At 46.1% G+C, this 22,480-nt stretch overlaps 1 protein-coding gene across 1 annotated transcript; it reads right to left on the bottom strand.

Moving 5' to 3' along the window:
• Positions 1–9,391: 9,391 nt before the first annotated feature.
• LOC119331344 (chaperone protein DnaJ-like) lies at positions 9,392–10,913 on the bottom strand. The gene is made up of 5 exons (XM_037604512.1): positions 10,634–10,913; positions 10,424–10,517; positions 10,174–10,253; positions 10,029–10,091; positions 9,392–9,940 (listed from the first exon to the last, which is right to left on the bottom strand). Exons 1-5 carry the CDS (start codon positions 10,733–10,735, stop codon positions 9,629–9,631), a joined length of 651 nt encoding a protein of 216 aa, XP_037460409.1. The 5' UTR covers positions 10,736–10,913; the 3' UTR covers positions 9,392–9,628.
• Positions 10,914–22,480: the final 11,567 nt, after the last annotated feature.

Genomic DNA, 22,480 nt, shown 5'->3' with positions numbered 1-22,480 from the left:
GAGATTATGCAACTCCCGTTTGCCGGAGGAACACTTTGTGTGCTACCAAACGTCACAACGTAACTGGGTGATTATAAAGGTGCTCTACAGGTGTCTCCAAAGGTACATGTTGGGTTGGCGTATTTCGAGATTAGGATTTGTCACTCCGATTGTCGGAGAGGTATCTCTGGGCCCTCTCGGTAATGCACATCACACAAGCCTTGCAAGCATTACAACTAATATGTTAGTTGTGAGATGATGTATTACGGAACGAGTAAAGAGACTTGCCGGTAACGAGATTGAACTAGGTATTGGATACCGACGATCGAATCTCGGGCAAGTAACATACCGATGACAAAGGGAACAACGTATGTTGTTATGCGGTCTGACCGATAAAGATCTTCGTAGAATATGTAGGAGCCAATATGGGCATCCAGGTCCCGCTATTGGTTATTGACCGGAGACGTGTCTCGGTCATGTCTACATTGTTCTCGAACCGTAGGGTCCGCACGCTTAACGTTACGATGACAGTTATTATGAGTTTATGCATTTTGATGTACTGAAGTTAGTTCAGAGTCCCGGATGTGATCACGGACATGACGAGGAGTCTCGAAATGGTCGAGACATAAAGATTGATATATTGGAAGCCTATGTTTGGATATCGGAAGTGTTCCGGGTGAAATCGAGATTTTACCGGAGTACCGGGAGGTTACCGGAACCCCCCGGGAGCTATATGGGCCTTAGTGAGCTTTAGTGGAAAGGAGAAAGGGGCAGCCCAAGGTGGCCACGCGCCTCCCCCCTTCCCTAGTCCTATTAGGACTAGGAGAGGTGGCCGGCCCCCCTCTCTCTCTTCCCCCCCCCCCTCAAGGAGTCCTATTCCAACTAGGATTGGGGGGGGGGATCCTACTCCCAGAGGGAGTAGGACTCTCCTGGCGCGCCCCCCTTGGCCGTCCAGCCCCTCCCCTTGGATCCTTTATATACGGAGGCAGGGGGGCACCTCTAGACACACAAGTTGATCCTTGAGATCGTTCCTTAGCCGTGTGCGGTGCCCCCTGCCACCATATTCCACCTCGATCATATTGTAGCAGTGCTTAGGTGAAGCCCTGCGACAGTAGAACATCAAGATCGTCACCACGCCGTCGTGCTGACGGAACTCCTCCCCGACGCTTTGCTGGATCGGAGCCCGGGGATCATCATCGAGCTGTACGTGTGCTAAGAACTCGGAGGTGCCGGAGTAACGGTGCTTGGATCGGTCTGATCGGGAAGACATACGACTACTTCCTCTATGTTGCGTCAATGCTTCCGTAGTCGGTCTGCGTGGGTACGTAGACAACACTCTCCCCTCTCGTTGCTATGCATCACCATGATCTTGCGTGTGCGTAGGGAAATTTTTGAAATTACTGTGTTCCCCAACATTAACCCCCAGGACAAAAGCAACAACAGGATTAACAGGAGGATGGTCACTCGGTTTCGATCTAAGCTCAACATCTTGGAGCTGAAGGAAATGTATCTAAACGGTCAGCAATATACCTGGTCAAACAAGCGAGCGGAGGAAACTCTGGAAAAGATAGGCCATGCGTTTTGCACAAACTCATGGGAAGATTTGCACCCATCTAGCCACCTCATGGCCTTGGGCTCGGCAGTTTCTGACCACTGCCTGATGTTGTTGGATCTCAATGCTGACCTGGTCTTGGGAAGGCATTTCATGTTTGAAGCCTTCTGGAATAGGGTTGAGGGGTTTATGGAGGTGGTCAGCGTGGCGTGGGGCTCCATTCCTGCGGCAGGTAACCCATATGTGGTTTTGGACGCCAAGCTCCGGGCGATTGCAGAAGCCCTTAAGAAGTGGAGTGTTAGGAGAATTGGCAATATAAAGATAAAAATTGCCATTGCAATGGAGGTGATCCTTAGGTTGGACAAGGAAATGGATAGTCGACCTCTTACACAGCCGGAGCATGCACTGCGAAAACTGCTAAAGAAGAAGCTGCTCGGCCTTTGCTCGTTGGAGAGAACCATTGCGCACCTGAGATCTCGCATGCTCTTCCTCCGTGAGGGGTAAGCAAACACTGGGTTCTTTCATAGTCATGCGCGACACCGGTAGAGGAGGAGCACGATCACTTCCTTGGCGCATGGGTCAAGCATCGCCACGGGGCAGGACGAGCTCTCGGCCATGGTGGATGGATATTTTGAGGGGCTCTTGGGTACCCCACAAGACGGCGAGTGCTCGATCAATCTGGAGCGATTGCAGCTGCCAAGGAGAGACCTCTCGCACCTTGAAGCTCCGTTCTCGGAGGAGGAAGTAAGAAAGGTGGTCAAGGCTATGCCTTTGGACAAAGCGCCGGGCCCGGACGGCTTCATAGGGCGGTTCTATGTTGTTTGTTGGCATATCATCAGAGAGCATATCACGCGGGCGTTCGAGCTTTTCCACCGCGGAGATGTGCGGGGTTTGCCTTCGATCAACAAAGCTATAGTTTCTTTGCTCCCCAAGATTGACAGCGTAGTGCAGCTTAAAGACTTCCGGCCGATCAGCCCCATGCATGGCGCAATAAAGATTTTTGACAAGGTTTTGGCGATAAGGGTGGCCGTGGAGTTGCCGAACCTGGTGGGGCATCACTAGAGCGCCTTCATCAAAGGGCGCTCGATACATGGCAACTACATGTTGGTACAATGCACGGCCCGACGTCTCCATGCACTGCGAGATGCCACTGTCATGCTCAAGCTAGATATCACAAAGGCCTTCGACACGGTAAATTGGGCCTTCCTCGTTGAAATCCTTTATGCAATGGGTGTTGGCACTAGATGTATCAATTGGGTTTGTGGCCTTTTGGGAAAGCTCTTCCACGAGGATTTTGGTGAATGGATTGCCGGGCCGGCCCATCTTCAATTGTTGTGGTTTACGCCAAGGTGGCCCTCTGTCCCCGATGTTGTTCATTCTAGTCATGGAGCCTTTGCACCAAATGGTTGAGCTCGGCTCGTCTAGGGGCATCACGGCGTCGCTCGCGCGGGCAGGCCTCAGGCAGCGCATCTCTAAGTTCGCGGACGACGGCATGCTATTCATCAAGCCCTATGACCTCGATCTTCAGGCCACCTCCTTCATCCTGGACCTCTTCGGCCGTGCATCTGGGCTACGAATCAATCTCTCTATGAGCGAGGCGCTGCCAATCCGATGCGACGAACAAACCATGCTGCAGGTGAGCGCAATGCTGCGGTGCCCGATCAGTTCGTACCCGTGTAAGTATCTTGGTCTTCCCCTCGCGATCAGAAAACAGAAGGCTGCACATCTTATGAGCATCGTGGATTGTCTGGCGAAGAGGCTCCCGAGATGGCGGGCGGCCAGCATGCCGAAAAGTGGTCGACTTCTGCTTGTCAAAGCTGTTCTCTGTGACATCTCGATCCACGCAATGATGGCCCTCGACATCCCTCAGAAAGTGATCTCGGCAATGACAAAAAATTGTAGAGGCTTCCTATGGTGCGCCAAGGACAGAGCGAATGGGGGGCAATGCTTGATTGTGTGGGACAAGCTATGCACGCCAAAGTGGGCTGGAGGCCTGGGGATCCCAAATTTGAGCTGGCTCAGCACCACTATACACGCACGACGACCTTGGTTGCAGCGAACGGACACATCCAGGCCTTTGGCAGAATTTGACATCCAGGTCCCAGAGAAGGCAAGGGCGCTCTGCGCGGCAGCCATGTGTGCAACTGTTGGGAACGGGAGACAAACCCTCTTCTGGGAGGATCGCTGGCTCGATGGATTTCGGCTGCAAGAGATCGCGCCTCACATATACGAGTTTGTGAGCCGATCTGCGAGGCGCTCTAGAATGGTGGATCATGCACTGACTGATGCTGGCTGGGCTAGGGACGCCGGTCCTGAACTCTCTGCGAAGGCTCTGCAGGAATACCTGCAGCTATGGACACAAGTCGGTCGGGTGACTCCGACTCCGGAGGCCACCGATGAGATTAGCTGGGCCTGGGAACCGGATGGTACATACTCCAGCAGATCTGCCTATCAAGCTAACTTTTGGGGACGTGAAGTTTTGTCAACTGCTGTTTTCACGTGGTCGTCCAGGGCTCTGTTACGATGTTGTTTCTTCACCTGGCTTGCGGTCCAAGGTAGATGCTGGACGGCAGATCGGCTTGCCCGTCATGGCCTGGATCACCACGACACCTGCCCTTTCTGCGCCCAGCATGAGGAGTCCATTGGGCATATTCTGCTAAACTGCGTCATGGCTAGGGAAGTCTGGACTATTGTCTGCACGGCCCTGGAAAAGCCAGATTGGATTCCGACTAGTGAGACAACATTGGTGGAGTGGTGTGCGACGAAGAATGGCACGAGCCAGAGCATGAAGAAATTGAGGACGATCCTCCTCGTCGTCCTTTGGGAGCTTTGGAAGCACCAGAATGCCATCATCTTCGATGGTGCCACACCGTCCTTGCGAGCCTTGTTGCAAACCATTGTCAAGGAGGGCCGGAACTAGAAGGAGGCGGGTCTTATCAAGGGAGACGTGGAGGCTCTCTTTAGAGTTGTGGCTAGGTGGGAGGGTATGAGAGAGTAGAAGTTCAGGTATTCTTTGTGATGGGTTTGGGTTTCATGTAACGTAATATCATGTAACACCAAATGTGGAGGGGTTCTTCCCCCTTTCCCTTCTTTAATATATAGTGCGCATGCTCGTGCGCATTTGAGAAAAAAAAGAACCAAGAACTTAGAGGTTTGAGGGACGGAATCGACTACGGCCGAACAAAGCCCTCAATTGAGATCCTAAATTTTAAAAGAAAGCATTCCCAGGCGAAACAAAGAACACATACTACATTCATAGTTTGATCATCGCCTACAAATTGAAAGTTATTTTACATCGCGATGCCGCCCTACCTTAAACTAGCCAAAATTGGAGCTCTCCGGTTGCGGTGGCGACGCTGCCATCATTGTCGGAGGAGACAAGATCAATGTACATCTTCTCTTGCTCCTCGGTTTCGCGGCGCCATCCAACCTGCTTAGCGTCGAACTCGCTTGCGGCGGTGAGCGCCTGCTCGAAGAGAAGTTCACTGAGTTCCTCGTCCCGCCGGCGACGCACGTTCTCCTCCTCCTGCTCGCGTGCAGTGCGCTCGGCGAGCTCTGCTTTGAAGGCGTCTGCGTCGGGCATGCCGAGGTAGTCCTCCGGGCCGATGAGTCGCGGCCACTCGGGCGATCCTCCCCCGGCTCCCTCTTGACGGTGCGGAGTGGAGGAAGCTCGCCGGGCTCCCTCTTCACCAGAAGCAGTGGCGCGCCTGATGAGCTGCCCGCCTTGAAGCGCCGCGCATGGCGCCGGTCCAACTCCTTCGTCTCGTGAGGAAGGAGGGACGCCGGCACCGGGAGCCTATAGCCGGCATACCGTTTGGCAGAGCGCTTGCGCGCCGCGTCGGCGATGACGCAACACTTACGCTCCGGATCTTCGCCGCCTCCGCGCCGGCCAGAGCTCCACATCGTAGCAGATCGGTGGGCGGGAGCGGCGGATTTAGCTCACCAACGGCGAGAAATCGAAGAGGGGATTGGGGAATCGCGTCGGCGGGGGTAGGTTCAACATCGTATACTCGCCGCAAACCCATAGATATACCGCGGGGGGAGGGGGGAGGAGGAGTTTGCGGGTCATCGTATAATCATTACGGGTCGGGCGACCATACGGGATCTGGTCTAGCCCAAAAAAGGGGCCAAACCAGTATAGTCGCCGGATTTTTAGAGTTTGCACGACTATAAGGGGTCTGCTAGAGACTTATACCAGTTCATGAGAGAGTAAGCTAGCGTAGTTTGGCTAGGTGTGGTGTGTGTAGCTCGATGTTCGCATCGTTGTGTAGCGTCTTGTAATTTTTTTACTTCCTTCTATAATAATATGGTATATCATTAGCAAACTCTTAAAAAAAAGATTCCTCAAAGCCTGGAATGGTCCGGATCTTTTGGACTTCGTCAACGAAACGAATGTCGAATGCACTGTGACATGTCGGCCCAACAACACATGGGGGTTCCACTTTCTAGGGCCGGTAAACAATTTAAACTACAGATGGCATCCCTCAGGCCGCCGTCGAAATTGGATGCGGTTATTTCTATAAGAACCGGCAGTATGAAACTTTAGTATTTTGGATTGGCAATATGAGAATTGAAACTGAAGTACATATATTTTATTATTATATGGTTTGAAATTTTGATTGGATATGAGTAGCATGGATGGTGCATGTTAAGGTGGGAATTTTTTCATGCATGGTGACATGGTGAGTTGACATAGTTGCATGTTGAAAAAGTTAAATTTAGTGAAGCATGCATTTTAGCATGATGAGTTGGCATGGTTGCATTTAAAGATAATTGAGATAGTAATGATCAGTTATTTAGATATATATGATGTGATAAAGCACTGTTTAAAATTTTCTAAATAGTACTACCTCCGTCTCAAAGTAAGGGTCTTAAGTTATATTGAAATTAAGATACTTATTTTGGAAGAGAGTATAAACCAGGATGCCCTGCTAAATCATGAGCTAAATGAAATCACTAAACAAAAATAAGACATCACTTAGTTTAAGCCGCCCGTAAATCATTTAAAACATATTTATCCCTTTCTCTCAAATAATAAAATGAGCTTAGGGCATCTTCAACGGCGTCTTACAACGAACACACTATTTGTCTGCAGACATTGATACGAAAGCCAACCATCAACCCGCCTCCCCTAAGCGTCCTGTCATGTCTATTTCATTTCAAATGCATAGCAACATGAAGCAAACTAAAATGCGGTGTTTATAGCGCCCGGTCATAAACAAGAACAGGTGCATGTTTATAAATTTACATGCGGCCAATCACAAAAAGCTCCAGTCCGGTAGTCCATGCAAAAAAATCAAGAGTTTTCATTTTTCTGCGACAAACACTTTGTAATCTGACTTCTGGTAGAAGGAATACCGAATTGTCGATTTGAGATAACCTACAAAGTAACACTTGTCTGCTTTGGGATCAAGTATCTCTATCTCTACTCCTATAAAAATCTGAGTTGATAGTGATGGTGTGTCTGTCATTCTTGATTTACAATCATTGGATCTGCATCTAACGGACAAATGGCAATTTATGACGATTTTGCAGAAAGGCGCCCGCACTAAGGTAGATATTTTAGATAACCCCCTATCTCTCTCGACTAGCCACATCTCGATACTCCTATAAAAATCTGAGTTGGGTAATGATGTGTCTACCATTCTTGATTTACAACCTTCGGATCTGCATCTAACGGACATGAAGCAATTTCTAGAGATTTTGCAGAAAGGCACCCGCACCGAGGTAGCTATTTTTAGATAATCCCATGTCTGTCCCGACTAGCCACATCTCAGAAAAAGCTCCGTACAAACAACCAATAGTCGACAGTGTCAGAACCGATCTACCGAAGTGGCTTTTGCCGGCGTCGTCCGACCCATGCTCCTCTCCACCCTGTCGCCCACCACTACCACGACTCTCCCATCCTCGCTGTCTCCCCCACTCCCTTCCTTCCTCCGCCCGACCAAAACAAGTACGACACCGACGTCGTTAGTCGACGGACACGTCTCCTGCTTCTCCTCTGTTGCAGTAGTCCGACCACCCATCATCAACACCACACCCCCTCATCCTCGCCGCCCCTTCCGCCCCCTTCCATGTTTCCTCCGACGACAACCTATGCATCGCAACTTTGCCTCCGGCGGTGTCCGTGCCCCAACAAAGCCCCTCATGCCTCCTCCATTTCCTGCTGCGGCAGCCCCCTGCCACCGGCTACGTGCTGCTCATCCTCGGCAACATTACCTCCACCTACTACTAGCAAGGAGCAGATTTCTTGTGATTTGCGCTTGTCCTGAAGTATATCTTTTGCTTCCGGAGCATGCATTTGGCCTTTGTTTTTCCAGCCGCCATTTATTTCATTCACCGATATTGCGATGTATAATGACTATGGAGCCATGCATAACTAAACATATCTTGCCGAGTCCCATGCTGGACTTGCGAAGCACTACTTCGACTTCGAAACCAGGCTTTACTTACTTTTTTCTATCTGTTATTTAGCGTAAAATCTTCTTGTGAGATCTTCTGTTTTTTAATTGATGGAGGTAACTGGTTTTCATTGTTTGAAATAATAATGCTTTGTTTGCACTCTACTCTTATGAAAGAGCTCGTGCTTTGTTCTCTAAGAGTTGGCCCAATTGTGAGTATTGTAGTATTTTGTTTCCAGTGAGGAACTCACTGAAATACATGTGAGAAGTGACATATTTTGTTTCTCTCATGAAAATATTATCAAACTAAGAGATTTGATGGTGTCATATCCAGTATGTTTTTCGTTAACCAGGGATAAGGATATGTGATACATACGTAATTTGATACTCCCTCCGGTCCTTTTTAGTTCGCATATAAGGTTTGACTGAAGTCAAGCTTCGTAAAGTTTGACCAACTTTGTAGAAAAAAGTGCCAACATTCACAATCTAAAATCAATACTACTAGATGTGTCATGACTTAAAGTTTCATATTATATAACTTTAGCATGGCAGATGTTGATATTTTTTCATATAAATACGGTCAAACTTTGTGAAGTTTGACTTTAGAGAATTCTAATATGCAGAGTAAAAAGGACCGGAGGAAGTAATAGTTATTTTGCACGAATAAAGAAAAAAATGTTTTGTCTGATAAACACCCTCAAATGTGTAATATCAGATCAAACACTAAGTGAGGCAATTTGGCTCCGTGGATCTAGGGAGCCTAGAACTTTATTTTAATTGAGAAGGATACTTAAAAATTCCAAGACAATTGATTTTTTCCCTCCGGTATAGTTGTTTTTCATAAATATGTAAAATTTCATTAAATACTATATGATGATGTGGCACTATATTGTGATTCAAGAGATTTTGTCCCTACTGATAGGAGGGGGTTGTGCGGATGTCCGTTGTACTGAGGCTGGTTATAGTGGAGAGTAATTTATATTAGTGTCATACATATGACACTAGTCTAAGTTACTATATTCATAGTGCAAAGTAATATAGTAGTAATATCATAGAAGACTTTATTAATTAACTTGTAGACTCATCTCATCTTAAAAAGCGCTATGTTATAGTAACATATTATGTTATCACTTCTCATTAACTACAAGCCACATAAGCAAAAATTTCTCGAAGTGCACTATGTTACTTGCTAAGTTACTCCCACTCTGACTAGCCTGATAGGAGGGGGTTGCGCGGATGTCCGTTTACAACGAGACAATTGTCCCACCCGTTGTAACGAGCATTGTGCTAATTTGATTGTAAACATAATTTGGTTGTAAATGTTTTACATAAGTTTCAGAACCCAAATTTTCATATGCGACAAATTGGGTTTATTTTCATTCCATAACTCTTATGGTGCCAATTCAGCAAACTTTGACAGTGTTCTGTTCAGTGTATAAGTTGTTTTTACCATTTCTAATGGCGCCAGCACACTGCTACAATGGATGTAATTTTTACTATATCTAATGTTTCTTTAACCGACATAACAAACGATGAAAATAGATCAAAAGCTTTTCTAGAAAGTAAGCAAAAGAATAAACTAATTGAAAAGCTTGGGCATCACATCCTCCAAAACTTGCTGACCGTCGGTCGGTCAGATCCACAGAGCGAGCGCGCATCTACGCTGCCACGCGCGCCGCGCATCCCTCGCTTCCTCCTAGGACGACACGCCGTGGCCCGTCGACAGCCTCTGTTTCTTATTCCTGCCGCCGATGCTCGCGTCCTCCTGCGTCGTCCATGAGGCCGGCATCCCGGAGCCCATCGCCGGGGAACACCGCTTGTTGACGCCATTGTTACTCGACGGCCGTGCTTGCGCAAACGTAGGTCCAGAGGTACAGGATGGACTCGGGGCCGGGGCCGGGGCCTGGACCCGGCGGCCCATAGGTGGCGCACCGCACGCGAACCCACCGGCGACGAGGTCGGCCTGGAACATGTCCACGAACAGCTGCTGCAGCTCCTCGAAGCTCTCCTGCAAAATCACATCGTCAATAATCCAATACACGCCGCAATTTCAGAATGTGCTCAGGGCTTTAGCCTTCAGGAGGATTCTAGCTTACGGTTGGCGTGGCCTGGCTCATCATCTCGGCCATCTCCCCGAAGAAGTCGCCCATCCCCGACACCTGCGTCCACGAGAGAATTCCAGTAAATATCTAAATTGGTTGGCTCGATCCAAAGAAACGTGATACATGGTCGGGTACGTACGTCTTGCTCGCTGCGGCCGTCGCCGTCGCTGTCGTAGACGCCGACGTCGTAGAGGAGGCGCTTGCCGGAGTCGGAGAGCACTGTGCGCACAACATGGAAAACAGAGGACGCCCCGTACGTGGCATATGAGTTTTACCTTTTACGCAGGCTAGCAGGCGGCAGCAGCAGAAAGATGTGCTTCGTCGCCATGAAAATAACTTGTGCGCGCTCGCTAACTAATTAATGGTGATGGAATGGAAGAATTAATGACCGGAGTAGGCGCTCTGGATCTCCTGGAACCGCTCCTTGGCCTCCTCCACGCGCGCCGAGCTGCCGGACGCCGAGCACCGGTCCGGATGCCATGTCTGCCACAACAAGATCGAAGAGAACGATCTGATTGCAGACAGATTCACGCATGGGTTCCGAATCAACTCGAATTACTGGAGACACGCGAACAGCCATGCGTACACGAACAACTCACCATGGCGAGCCTCCGGTAGGCGAGCCTGAGGTCGGCGTCGGAGCACTCCTTGTTGAGCCCCAGGACGGCGTAGAGGTCGGCGTCCGCGGCACCGGAGGCCATGGCGCCGGCAACAGAGGGCTGCGTACGGACGTCGGTCGCTGTTGCAGCAGCGGTCAAGCTTGTCGCCGGGACGGTCGTCGGAAGCTGGCCGGAGGGGAAGGAAGCGGGGCCGGAGGGCCGAAGGTGGCGTACGATTGAATGTTCACGAGCGGGCGGACGAGGTGGGGCTGTGTGTCTGTAAAACTCTCTCTCTCTCTCAACAGGTTGCGTGGGTAGTAGAACGTACGAGAAGAAGAGAAGCTTGTGGTGGCCTCGTGGACGGGTGGGGTCTCCCCTCCACCCGCCGCCGGGATGCCGCAAATTGGGACCACGTCGGAGTACTCCACCAAACCATGGCCCTGTTTGGATCATAGGGTTAGAGCTAGTTTGGGTTAGTTGGAGGCTCAAATAACCCAAAAGTATTCAAACAGGGAGGATTAGAGTGGGTTAGTTTCATCTAACCCAACTATCCCAGTGGAGAGATGCTTATTTGGGTTAAAGTGGGTTAGAAAATAACTCTAACTCTAACTGTGTTAGAATATCCAAACAGGATCCATATAAAGTAGTACAAAGCTTGTTTTGGGGTTCCACGAATGGTTTGGATCCTCTCGGCTTCCGTTAACAAAATGAATGCCTCGCCCCCTCGAATGCTTTTTTTTAAATTAGTATTATTAAATTCGTAATCATAAAGGTTTTGAATGGTACAATTTTTATGACGTATGGCTCGTAGTACTACCTCTCCGTCCTGGTTTATTGGTCCCGTCGTATTTGGTATCAAATTTTGATCATAAATTTAACTAAAAAAATGTTAATGCATGTCATAAATATTATATTATTCAATCATATTTGTACATAGTTTCTGATGGAATAATCTTTAATGGCATGCATTGATATTTTGTTAGTTAAATTTACGATCAAAATTTGACACTAAATACTAAATATGACCAATAAACTGGGCCGGAGGTAGTATAAGGTTTCTCAAACTTTAATCATAAGACACCGGGCAGCACGGAAGTAATACATGTTTACTTTGTGATGCTGAAAACCTCTTTGCTCGGGCCAAAGCATTGTTTTATGTGAACAGGAAATATGGCCTCCGCTTCCTAGAACCGGTGAAAAGCTTAAATGGAACATGATGATCGGTAATACCCATGTACAAGAACATATCATATTTACCTCGCAAAAAAAAAAGAACATATCATATTTGGATGTGCCAAAGTGGAAATTTCGGCCGGCCAGCCCCAGGACTATGTATAGTGATGTAGGCGGACATGTCCGCTTTATTCGCATCTGTCCGCGTCGAATGGAGACACACTAATTACTATCGCTGTAATTATCGCGCCAAAACTGAGATAATCAACACGGACCTATGCGGACGACGCGGGTGTGCATCCTTACCAATATTTTTTTGAACCTGCTATATATTACTCCCTCCGTCCGAAAATACTTGTCGAACAAATGAATGTATCTAGACGTATTTTAGTTCTAGATACATCCATTTTTATCCATTTCTCCGACAAGTATTTCGGGACGGAGGGAGTATGAGATGGAGGGAGTATGTCGTACAAGACGTTCGATAAGATGTGTTTGGTTGTTGTAGCTCCATGGTTGATACCAATGAATTGCAATGTTTCCTGCAGCGCTGAAGTGTAAGGAATTTTACTACTTTTGGTCACGTTGTGTTTGGACATTCGAGAACCCTTGCTGGAAAATGACAGCAGAGAGAAGATATTATTATGTGGCCGGTCTCCGGAAAGTTCCCGGCTTGCCGGCCGGCAGGGCGGGCCATTGCACGGCCACCGTCTACGTGGCCACCAGAAGCCGGCGATCCGAAAAGCGCAGTTGTCCAGCACCTGGCCAGCCTCTAGAAGCTTCCTATCACTTCACTTTTTTTAACCCGCTCGAGAGAAGAGCCTGGATGCTACCTGATTTCCTGCTGCCGCGTCCGATTAGAATGTGGCGACGTATTTTGCTTTCCTGGTACCAAGTGATCCCAACAAGTGACTATATAAGTGAATCTACATTTAAAATATGTCTATATACTTTTGTACTTCGTATGTTATAGTTCATTTGAAATGTTTAAAAAAATTATATTTAAAAACAAAGGAAGTACATGATAAGCCTTGTTTTAATTTGACATAGTAAGTATCACCCGCTGTACTTAAATATAGCTCGCCCATGTCGATGATTAGCCAAAATTGACAATGTGCCAGTGGGGGTATAAACAATACGCTTACGTCAAGCAATGTTTTCTTGAAAATGCGCATGAGCATGTAAATCATTCATTAAAGAAGAAGCAGCTGAAAAAAAAATCATTCATTAAAGAAGTAGCAGCTGAAAAAACCCGAATACGATGCCCTTCGACTTATAACACCATCCACGCCACAATTACAACCAAAGTACTTGCCTAGCCCAACCGATGGCGGTGAGGGAAGGAGACGAGGGAGGGGACGGCTGTGGCGGAAGAGTAGGGTTCCGCTCGAGTCGTCCTTGAGAGGAGTGACCCCGGGATAGTACGTATATCTGACCATTGGCTGTTGTTCAACAGAAAGTAACGTGAAAAGTTGAAGAGTTTATAAGTTGGATGTCAAGTGCTGCAGATTGGCGAAAGGGTCCCTTCCCCTCCCCCCCTCCCCCCGCCCCGCACCGCACCAGGGAGCCCCCGCCCTCCTCCTACAGTCTCGCCCCATCTCCGCTCCCCTCCGCTGCCGTCGCCCGGGGCGTCACAGGGCTAAGCCCTTGTGGCGTGGCGGCGGCGGCGGTTTTCTCCTCGGATCTCGATCTGGTTGGGAGGCGTCGCTCCTTTCCGGCCAGATCGGCGGCGGTGGCACAGATCGGCGGCGACATGGAAGTGGTGCGGCGGAGGCGGCGGGGGAGGACGGCACCAGCAACGGTGGATCTGGCCTTGACTCAGCCGGGCTAATTCGTTGTGTTATCGATCTTAATCGCCATCCGTGGTGCACTGCTCCTGGACTTGATCTGCAACACGAGGATGTCTGGGGCACCGGCCCTAGGCTTGTTGGTGGTGGCCTTCTTCTTTGTCGGAGTTGGTCGGCCGGCTGGCTGTGTTGGCATGGTCATGGCGGCGGTGCTCGCAGTGACTGACGGCTTGGCCGGTCGGCGGCGGCGGAACTTAGCCGGTGGCAGCGGCAATGTTCTGTCTAGATCCCGGGTGGCGGCCCTGGAGGGTGGCGGCCGGTGAAGTTAGGGCTTCCCACGGCGGCATGGCGTGGTGCAGTCCCTGTTCAAGGCGGATCTGTGACGGCAATCTGCTATGGATTGGTTCGGATCAGAGACGGCGACGAGCGCGCGGGAACCTTCTCGGCGGCTCTCGCGGCTTGGCGAGGCGGTGTGGGAGCCCTCCTCCTAGGCTCCAGTGGTGGCACACTCAGGCAGTGGCCGGTGCGCCAGGGATCCCACGGTGGCACTGTTGCTGCGGGTGGTCGCCGGATCTAGGCGGCTGGATCTGGGGCTTTGAAGGCGGTCGAGACGGTGCATAGGTTATTGGGTGGATTTCTTGGGACGGATCCGGGTTAAAACCTGGTCTTCGGTCGATGGCTGGAGCCGGTGATGATGATTCCCTTATCATCGTTTCCTTCATGAAGGCATCATTGAGGTGAAGCTCCCAACTCCACTCAATACCTCTGGGGAAACCCTAGATCAGCTGATTGGATGTTGGCGACAATTGTGTTGTAACCCCCTTGGGGGCGGCATTCTTGGAGGTGCACTCGGCTTCGCGGGATCAGCGGATGGCTTCTTTGGCGGAGCAGTGCTTCATCCATACATTGATGGCGATGGATCTTGACGGCGTGGCGCAGTGCAGATTCGGAGTTCGATGTGGGAGGATGAACTCACGCAGGAGGACGACACTGTCTGGCGTCGTGGTGGCGTCGATGGCAGAGAGACCTAGCACGGTAGATGCAACAGTACAACTCTAAAGATGGACTCGTGGCAGGTGGCTGAGGCGGTCTCATACCCGGCAGGCGTCCTGGTTGAGGAGTGCGCCGGACTGGTAGGAGTCCCATACCAGGCAGGCGTCCTGGTTGGGACCTCAGGTCTTAGATGTTTAGATTTGGCTGCGATGTATGTTTGTTATTAGGCTCAGGCTATCAGCGCCCCTTCATCGACAGTGATTGCTTACACGGTGGCTTTAGTCTTACTGTTGTATGACTTTGTAAGGTCTTGTGAAAATAATTAATAAAATGACCGCATGCATCACCCAGATGCAGAGGCCGGGGTCATCCTTCTTTTTTTTAAAGTGCTGCAGATTATTCGTCATGCAGCTTAGATGACAAATAGGCGTGTATAGGGAAGCAACGTGGAAATGTCCACTCAACATCTTAAAAAAAGATCATGTATATTGAGTTTATCTTCCCAACCATGGGTTTAAGCCATTAGGGCATCTCCAAGGCGGATCCATAAACCTCTCGCAACCGTCCGGACTGAGCTGTCCGGATCGTGGAAGCCATCCAACGGAGTATTTCGAACGTGATTTCTCCCGCAAACCAAAGATAAACGTGGGGGAGGTTTGCAGGAATCCGGATAATCTCAAGCCTGCTTCTGACCGTCTTAGCCCACCAAAAACCCGTCAACCGCCCCTCCCGCGCTTTCCGTTTGATGCACGTGCCTCTTACCACGCCGCATTCATGCCGGCCTAGAGCACACGAAGGCCGACATTGATGCCGTGATATGCCCGATGAGAGGGAGGGACGACAGCTCGGTAGCAGGAGCAGTACGACTGGCGCAATGTGAAAGGACCACGATGTCGCCTAGAGGGGGGGTGAATAGGCGTTTTAAAATCTTATACGGATTTGGCTATATCCTAATGCGGAAATAAACTAAGAGGATACTTTTCAAGCACAAATCCTAAATATACCAGGCTAACTAAGTGCACCAACAACTTAGGATAAACAAGATGAGAACAACGAGGATATGAGTAAGCACAAGTAAGTTACACAAACTTACTCAATGTATATCACAAGATATATAAATGAATAATACACACAACCACAAGTAAGCAATACAGGCTTACACAAGTTATGTCACAAGATATGGAAATGAATGTTACAAGCTAGCAATTCACACTAAGCACACGATAGAACAATAGTAGCAAGTATGAATTGCGGACTATAAAGTGTTGGCCTAGATAATCTCTACGATATGGTAACCAACACAATATAATGAGGACAACAAGATATAGTGAATGCAAGGTCAAGAGACCAAAGTAAACCACAAGTAGTGGCTAAGGTTAGAATTAACCAAAGACACGGAGACGAGGATGTATCCCGATGTTCACTTCCTTGGAGGGAAGCTAGTCACCGTTAGAGAGGTGGATGTTACCACGAAGGCACACCAACGCCACGAAGGCTCACCCTATTCTCCTTGAGATATCACCACGAAGGCGATTCTCAACCACTAGTGGTAGACCTTGAGGCGGCCTCCAAACCTTCACAAACTTTCTGGGGGACAAATCACAAGTTGATTCCTCACCGGAGCACTCCTACCGCCTAGGAGTCTCCAACCTCCAAGAGTAACAAGATCAAGGGGGAAATGCTCAAGACTTGCTCAAATCACGAATTGCTTTGGTCACAAGAGGGAGAGGGAGAGGATCTATCTTTTGATTGGAACAACTCTCAAGAACACTCACTAATCTCTCCAGGATCTAAGATTTGGTGTAGGAGAAGTGAGAGGGAGCCACTTGTGTTCTTGGGACGATTTGGGATGAAGTGCTCAACCCTCCCCCGGAGTGGGAGAGGGATATTTATACCCCCAAAGGAAATAGAGCCGTTTCCCGCAGTTGTTGACCTGCCCGGATGATCTGGACGCATACCCGGATGATCCGGGCAATGCCCGGATGATCCGGGAAGGTCAATATACAATGTGGTGAAGTAGATACCTGGATGTCCGGGGACATAGCCGGATGATCCGGGCAATTCCCAGATGATCCGGGTGAGTAGCCGGATGATCCGGCTAGCGGAATAAGCTTCTGTGATGAATTTTATGAATAACCCGGATGATCCGGGCAGGAACCCGGATGATCCGGGCAAAGCCCGGATGATCCGGCCAAACCAAACTGCTGCAGCCTAGAAACTGAAACGGGCACAACTTTTACATCCGGACTCCGATTTTGATGATCTTGGGCTCGTTTTGAAGCTATGAAAAAACCCAGGTCCTCACATAGAGAACCACCCAAGATGAACCAAAATGGAGGATGCAAAATATGCAAAGGTTTTATCATGTATTTTGGGTAACCTATTTGGCTTTGGATTTTCTTTGGTATATAAGATATGAGTGGAATTGTGTAGAGAAGATGTTGACTTGCAAATCTATCACGAACCCCTTTGATCCCCTCTTGATAGTGCGGGATCCCTATAACTCAAGAATCATAAAAGGTCTACACTATATAGCTATCAATAATCTATTCTTGAGTGTATGTGTTCTTTCGGTGTTCATCACTCCACAACACTAACGTCGAAGGAACTAATACCTTTGACTCGAGCCTTTCACTTGAGCTTGAAGTTGAAGTTTCTTCTTGGATCAAGTTGAATGGAAAGACATTGGTGAAGTCTTCAAGTAGCTCCCCCATACACAATGTGGGAAGCTTTGCTTTGTATTTATCTTCATGTGTCCATCATGTGATCATCCACAAGCTTCAAGCATGTAATCCTTTGGGATAGTTATCTTGAACTTGCCCTTGTCAACCATGATCATCAACACTTGATGTCATCCTCTCATAGACACTTGAAATATCTCTCTCGATGCGAGCCCATGAGAATCTCCTCTCAAAAACATAGGCAACACATAGTATGGGTTAGTACACAAAGCGCAATTGACAAATTCTGACCATACCACAAGATCTCACGTGGCACATGATTTGCGCTTGTGTGTTGACCATCTTTGAATTCAATCTTCGATTTTTATCTTGGTCAACCTTAATCTTTGCTCCATGATTAATCTTGATGCACAACTACATGTATATGGCATTCATTCCGAATCCATTCAATATCCTTCTTGCATCACCCATGGAACAAACCTTCCTATATAACTTGATGTCATTGTTTCTTCATAGGAATTGTCATTCATTATCAAGTCTCAATGCATATATAGATGTTGATGGATTTCATCCACCAATTCATCCAATATTCTTCATGCATTGCAAATGGAACTTTCCTTCAAATGTATATCTCAGTGCAAACATTTGTCCATTAGGATTGTCATTTAATTACCAAAACCACACATGGGGACTACATGTACTTTCAATCTCCCCCATTTTGGTAATTGATGACAATCTCAACAAGAGGGTTTATATAATGAATTTTTAAACAAGCATGAAATTTATCCAAGGATAAATTGTATACTTGGGATGGTTGTAGTATCATCAATACACTACATAAGCATTTGATGATAGTACACCCATAGTATATAGAGCAAACTCCCCCATAATATATGAATTTGTGAATGAACTTTGAATGTCATTGCATATATTGGTTGACATAAACTAGGAGAAGATTTCTCTATATACAAGACTCATCCATGCAATAAGAATATATAACAAGGGTAGATATGCATGAGTGACAACAAGAACTAGAAAAGATATTTATCTTAAACCCTCTAAACTTCTCCCCCATTGGCAACAAATGCCAAAATGGAAGACAAAACATCTAGCAGACCAATATAGTATGAGTTCCTCCTTGATGTGTGCATATAACAAAATGTGAGTGAAAACAAGTGCACATATTCAATGATGAACAATTAAAGGAGCTCGAAATCTATAGAATGCAACCAGATACGAAGATATGAACTTTTTCATGTATAAAAATTTCTAAGTGGCCTATAATAATCATGATATGTATCCACAAAGAAACTCGTATACACAAAAAGAAAGGTTGCAATTGATAAGAACATGATATCCACAAGTGAATCCACTATTATACAACTTGAGCCTAGTCATAATAGCAAGGCACATGGCACAAAGCACATGGCACAAATTGATCTCATTTGCATAACACAAAGTGAAGCAAGCAATCAAAAGATCCGATGAGCCAAAAGAATAAAAGAATATTACGATTTGGGTAAAGGAGTGTTCTAAGGAAAATAGAGAAGCTCCCCATGATTTGTGCACAATTGATTTTTTTTATTTGGATACAAGTGCACAAAATAGGATCATCACTCCCCCAAAATCAATAGGAACACACAACAATTGCAAGCAAACATAGATAAGAAAAGAAGCCTAGCATTTGCAACAAACATATGGTTGAGCAACATGTACATGAGGCAACCTAAGAATAGGCACAACCAAAATAATGTGTGTGAGACACGTCAAAGCACTTGAGAAGACTAGTATAAGGATGAGAATTAAGCATCAACATAGCCTTGAGTAAATGAGATACAAGGTGCAAGACATGTCCTTCCCACACACATAAAGTTAAGAAGGTCACACACACATCAATAAATTGGGTTCACAAGCTCACTAATAGCAAACTAAAAATCAAAGCTTGTGACAACCCATGATGAAAATAGGAAATAATAGGCTTGTCAAGACAAGCATGAGGACAACAATCTTCACCAAATATGAGTGCACTAAGATGGAAAGAGGTAAGACATGCACTCATTCAACAAATGCTTCCATGGAGCCACCAAAAAGATATAAGAAGTGAATGAAATGGTGGACATGAAAGAATAGGGATATAAACTAGAGATGTAACTTCTCTCACGTGTATAAGATACTAGGTAGATGATATCCACAAAGAAGGATGTACACATAAAATAGTTACAAAAGGAAGGAATAAGATATCAAAACGGGAGTCATAAAATATACCAATGAGATCTTTGCTTGAAAGCATGGCACATGGCTTAATATAATCTTATTGTATATTAATGAACTCCAAACACACAACCATCAAAGACATCACAACTAGCAACAAGAGATCATTGTTGGGATGCTTTGAGAAAGGAAACAAGTATCACAGGAACGAGTCAAGAAATTCATGCCATGATGGAACCTACACAAGGTTGACCTCATTTCTATATATATGCATGAAGTAAATACTTGTTACCGAGATAGCATTGGTATGAAGTTGTAGATCAATAAAATGTCCAAGCTTGGCTCTAATTTCCTCATAGTGCCACCACCTTCATGAATAAGCCAAGCACCCAATGCTTCTCAAATGTACCTAAAACATTTTAAGTACAATATGGTCCCCAAACTTATTGGGTCCGACGTAGTTAGCATAACTACAACACATAGGGTAAAACCACTTAAATATGTGCCTATTGATATGAATTTGAATTTCATGCACATCATAGCTATTAAGAATTTGATGGATTTACCATATATATATTGGATCAAATAAGGCAAACAAGGCATGTGAATTTACACATAGTAAATATGCATGCATAAGCCTACCAAAATCCAGGGAGATACAAATTGGACAAATGACCACATAACTGTTAATACTTCCAATAACAACACTAGTCATTCATGTTGTCCAAAATGAATCAAAGTGACAAATCAACATATGATAGCACACAAAGTTCAACATATGAACCAAGGAAAAAAAACAATGAGCATATAAGATATGCATTGCACACATACTCATAGGAATATCCCACTCAAGTCGATATAGGACACTATAAACAATGAGATAACAAACTCTCATATAGAGCAATAAGATGAATTCGAACAAAATGGTATTTTGGGTTATCATTGGGTGTAGAAACCAAATAAGTACATGATCATCTATACTAACACAAGCATAACATGAGAGTTTAGGAATAACCACAATGCTTGGATAGCATAATATTAACATTCCGACTAGATAGATAATCATGAAAAGCAATAATTGGAATAGCTTTAATCAAATGATTTTCCAAATATGGTTTTAAAGATAACCATGGGCAAAACCGCACAAGAATGCCATACGTAAACAAGACATTGCATGCCACGGAGATATAAGATAATCTCAAATATAAATTCTAGGTGGCATCCCTCAATTGTTCATATTAACAAGGATTGTGATATGCACAAAGCATATCACTCCCCCATAATATGATGATCCATGTATTATCCACAAGAAGCAAATGAAACCCAACTAAGGATAATTAATGGATGAGAATTTGAGTTTCAAATGAGCTTTACATACCACATAGTACCTTGATAATATTGCACTAACAATACTAGGTGGTATCCCACATACATACACCTTTAAGGTTGTGATATCCGTAAAACATAGAACTCCCCCATAATGTGATGATCCAGCCAAGGAAGATTCAACTAATGAAGCAATAAAGGCTTGAAACCACACACGCACAAATATATGAAGTGCATTGTGACCTACACATGCTAGATAACACAAATCAAGCATACTAGAAAGCACAACTATAAAAGCACATGCTAGGTACAAAACCTAAACATGCAAGGGACACAGTAACTTTCAATGTAAACAATGCAAGTACAAGTTACCGCAAAGAGGAGCATTGGATTGATAGATATGATGATAATCCACTTGACTTGGCATTAACCATAACATATGGTGAAAATAGTTTTTCTTCATGAAGTAGCCAAGTCTTCAATGCCCTCCACACACCTATTGATCAAGTTTGAGCTTGATGGTCCCCAACCAAGTTGGGTCCTAAGAAGTTAGTAACAATAGGCTTGGCAACCCAAATGGTCTTGTCCACTTTCAAACTTCTCTGGGAACCCACAAACTTGGCAAACACATTGCCAACAATATCCTTCTTTAGCAAATAATGATTATTGACTATAGGAGGCTTAGATATGTTACCGTTGGAACAAGATGAAGCTATGTGTCCCTTCTTACGGCAAATATAGCAACATGTGCTCCCCTTTCTCTTCTTCTTTACCTTTTAAACTTGGAGAGCATTATCTTGGTTAGGCATGGGAAGAGGCCTTTCATTATCTTGATATTGAACTTGAGGCCACTTCCCTTGATGCTTCACACTTGAAGCCTTCTTCTTCAATGGACAAGATCTCACATGGTGTCCAACACTCTTACACTTGAAGCAAATAATGTTGGCCGAATTCTTGACTTGATCTCGTACCTTCTTCTTGTTCTTGGACTTCTTCTTGTTGGAGATGAAATCAAGTCCAATTTTGTCTTGAGGGTCCTTTTGCACACTCAAGATATTATCACAATATTTTTCCAAGTCTTTCTTCAAACTGGTGACTTGAGCCTTGAGCTCTTTATTTTCCTCTACAAGGTTAGTATTAACAAAAGAACTAGAGGAAGTAGAAACTTCATTGTTAGAGCAACAAGGCATGGTGAGCAATTCATCACAAGATGTACCAATATCATGTAGAGAGGAATTGCAAGGACTAGCACATGGCAATAAGGCATTTCGAGTAGAAGATGTGCTAATATCCACATGAGACTCACACGATTTTACCTTGGTCCACATAACCTCATGAGCTAACTTTAGCCCATCATGAGAGATTATAAGATCATCATGAGTGCCCGAGAGCTTTTCATAACTTTCTTCCAATTTCCCATAGTTGCTAGTTAGCAAATCAAGTTGAGTCCTTAGGTCAACATTTTCTTTTAATATTGATGCTTCACACAAGATAGAGTTAGTAGCACAAGCATCATTATCAATATGAGAGGACCATGTAGATGTTGGGGAACGTTGCAGAAAATTAAAAAGTTTCCTACGGTTTCACCAAGATCCATCTATGAGTTCATCTAAGCAACGAGTCAAGGGGAAGAGTTTGCATCTACATACCACTTGTAGATCGAGTGCGGAAGCGTT

This window comes from Triticum dicoccoides, chromosome 7A (assembly GCF_002162155.2).
Source record: "Triticum dicoccoides isolate Atlit2015 ecotype Zavitan chromosome 7A, WEW_v2.0, whole genome shotgun sequence".
NCBI classification, from domain to species: domain Eukaryota; kingdom Viridiplantae; phylum Streptophyta; class Magnoliopsida; order Poales; family Poaceae; genus Triticum; species Triticum dicoccoides.
The sequence above is the reverse complement of the archived record's forward strand: the minus strand, read 5'-3'. Positions and strand labels throughout refer to the sequence as shown.

Coding starts and splice junctions, on each gene's coding strand:
- LOC119331344 (XM_037604512.1), bottom strand. CDS start 10,735: ATGGCCTCCGGTGCCGCGGACGCCGACCTCTACGCCGTCCTGGGGCTC. Junction 10,092..10,173: donor ACGGCCGCAGCGAGCAAGAC/GTACGTACCCGA, acceptor TCGTGGACGCAG/GTGTCGGGGATGGGCGACTT. Junction 9,941..10,028: donor TGAGCCAGGCCACGCCAACC/GTAAGCTAGAAT, acceptor GTGATTTTGCAG/GAGAGCTTCGAGGAGCTGCA.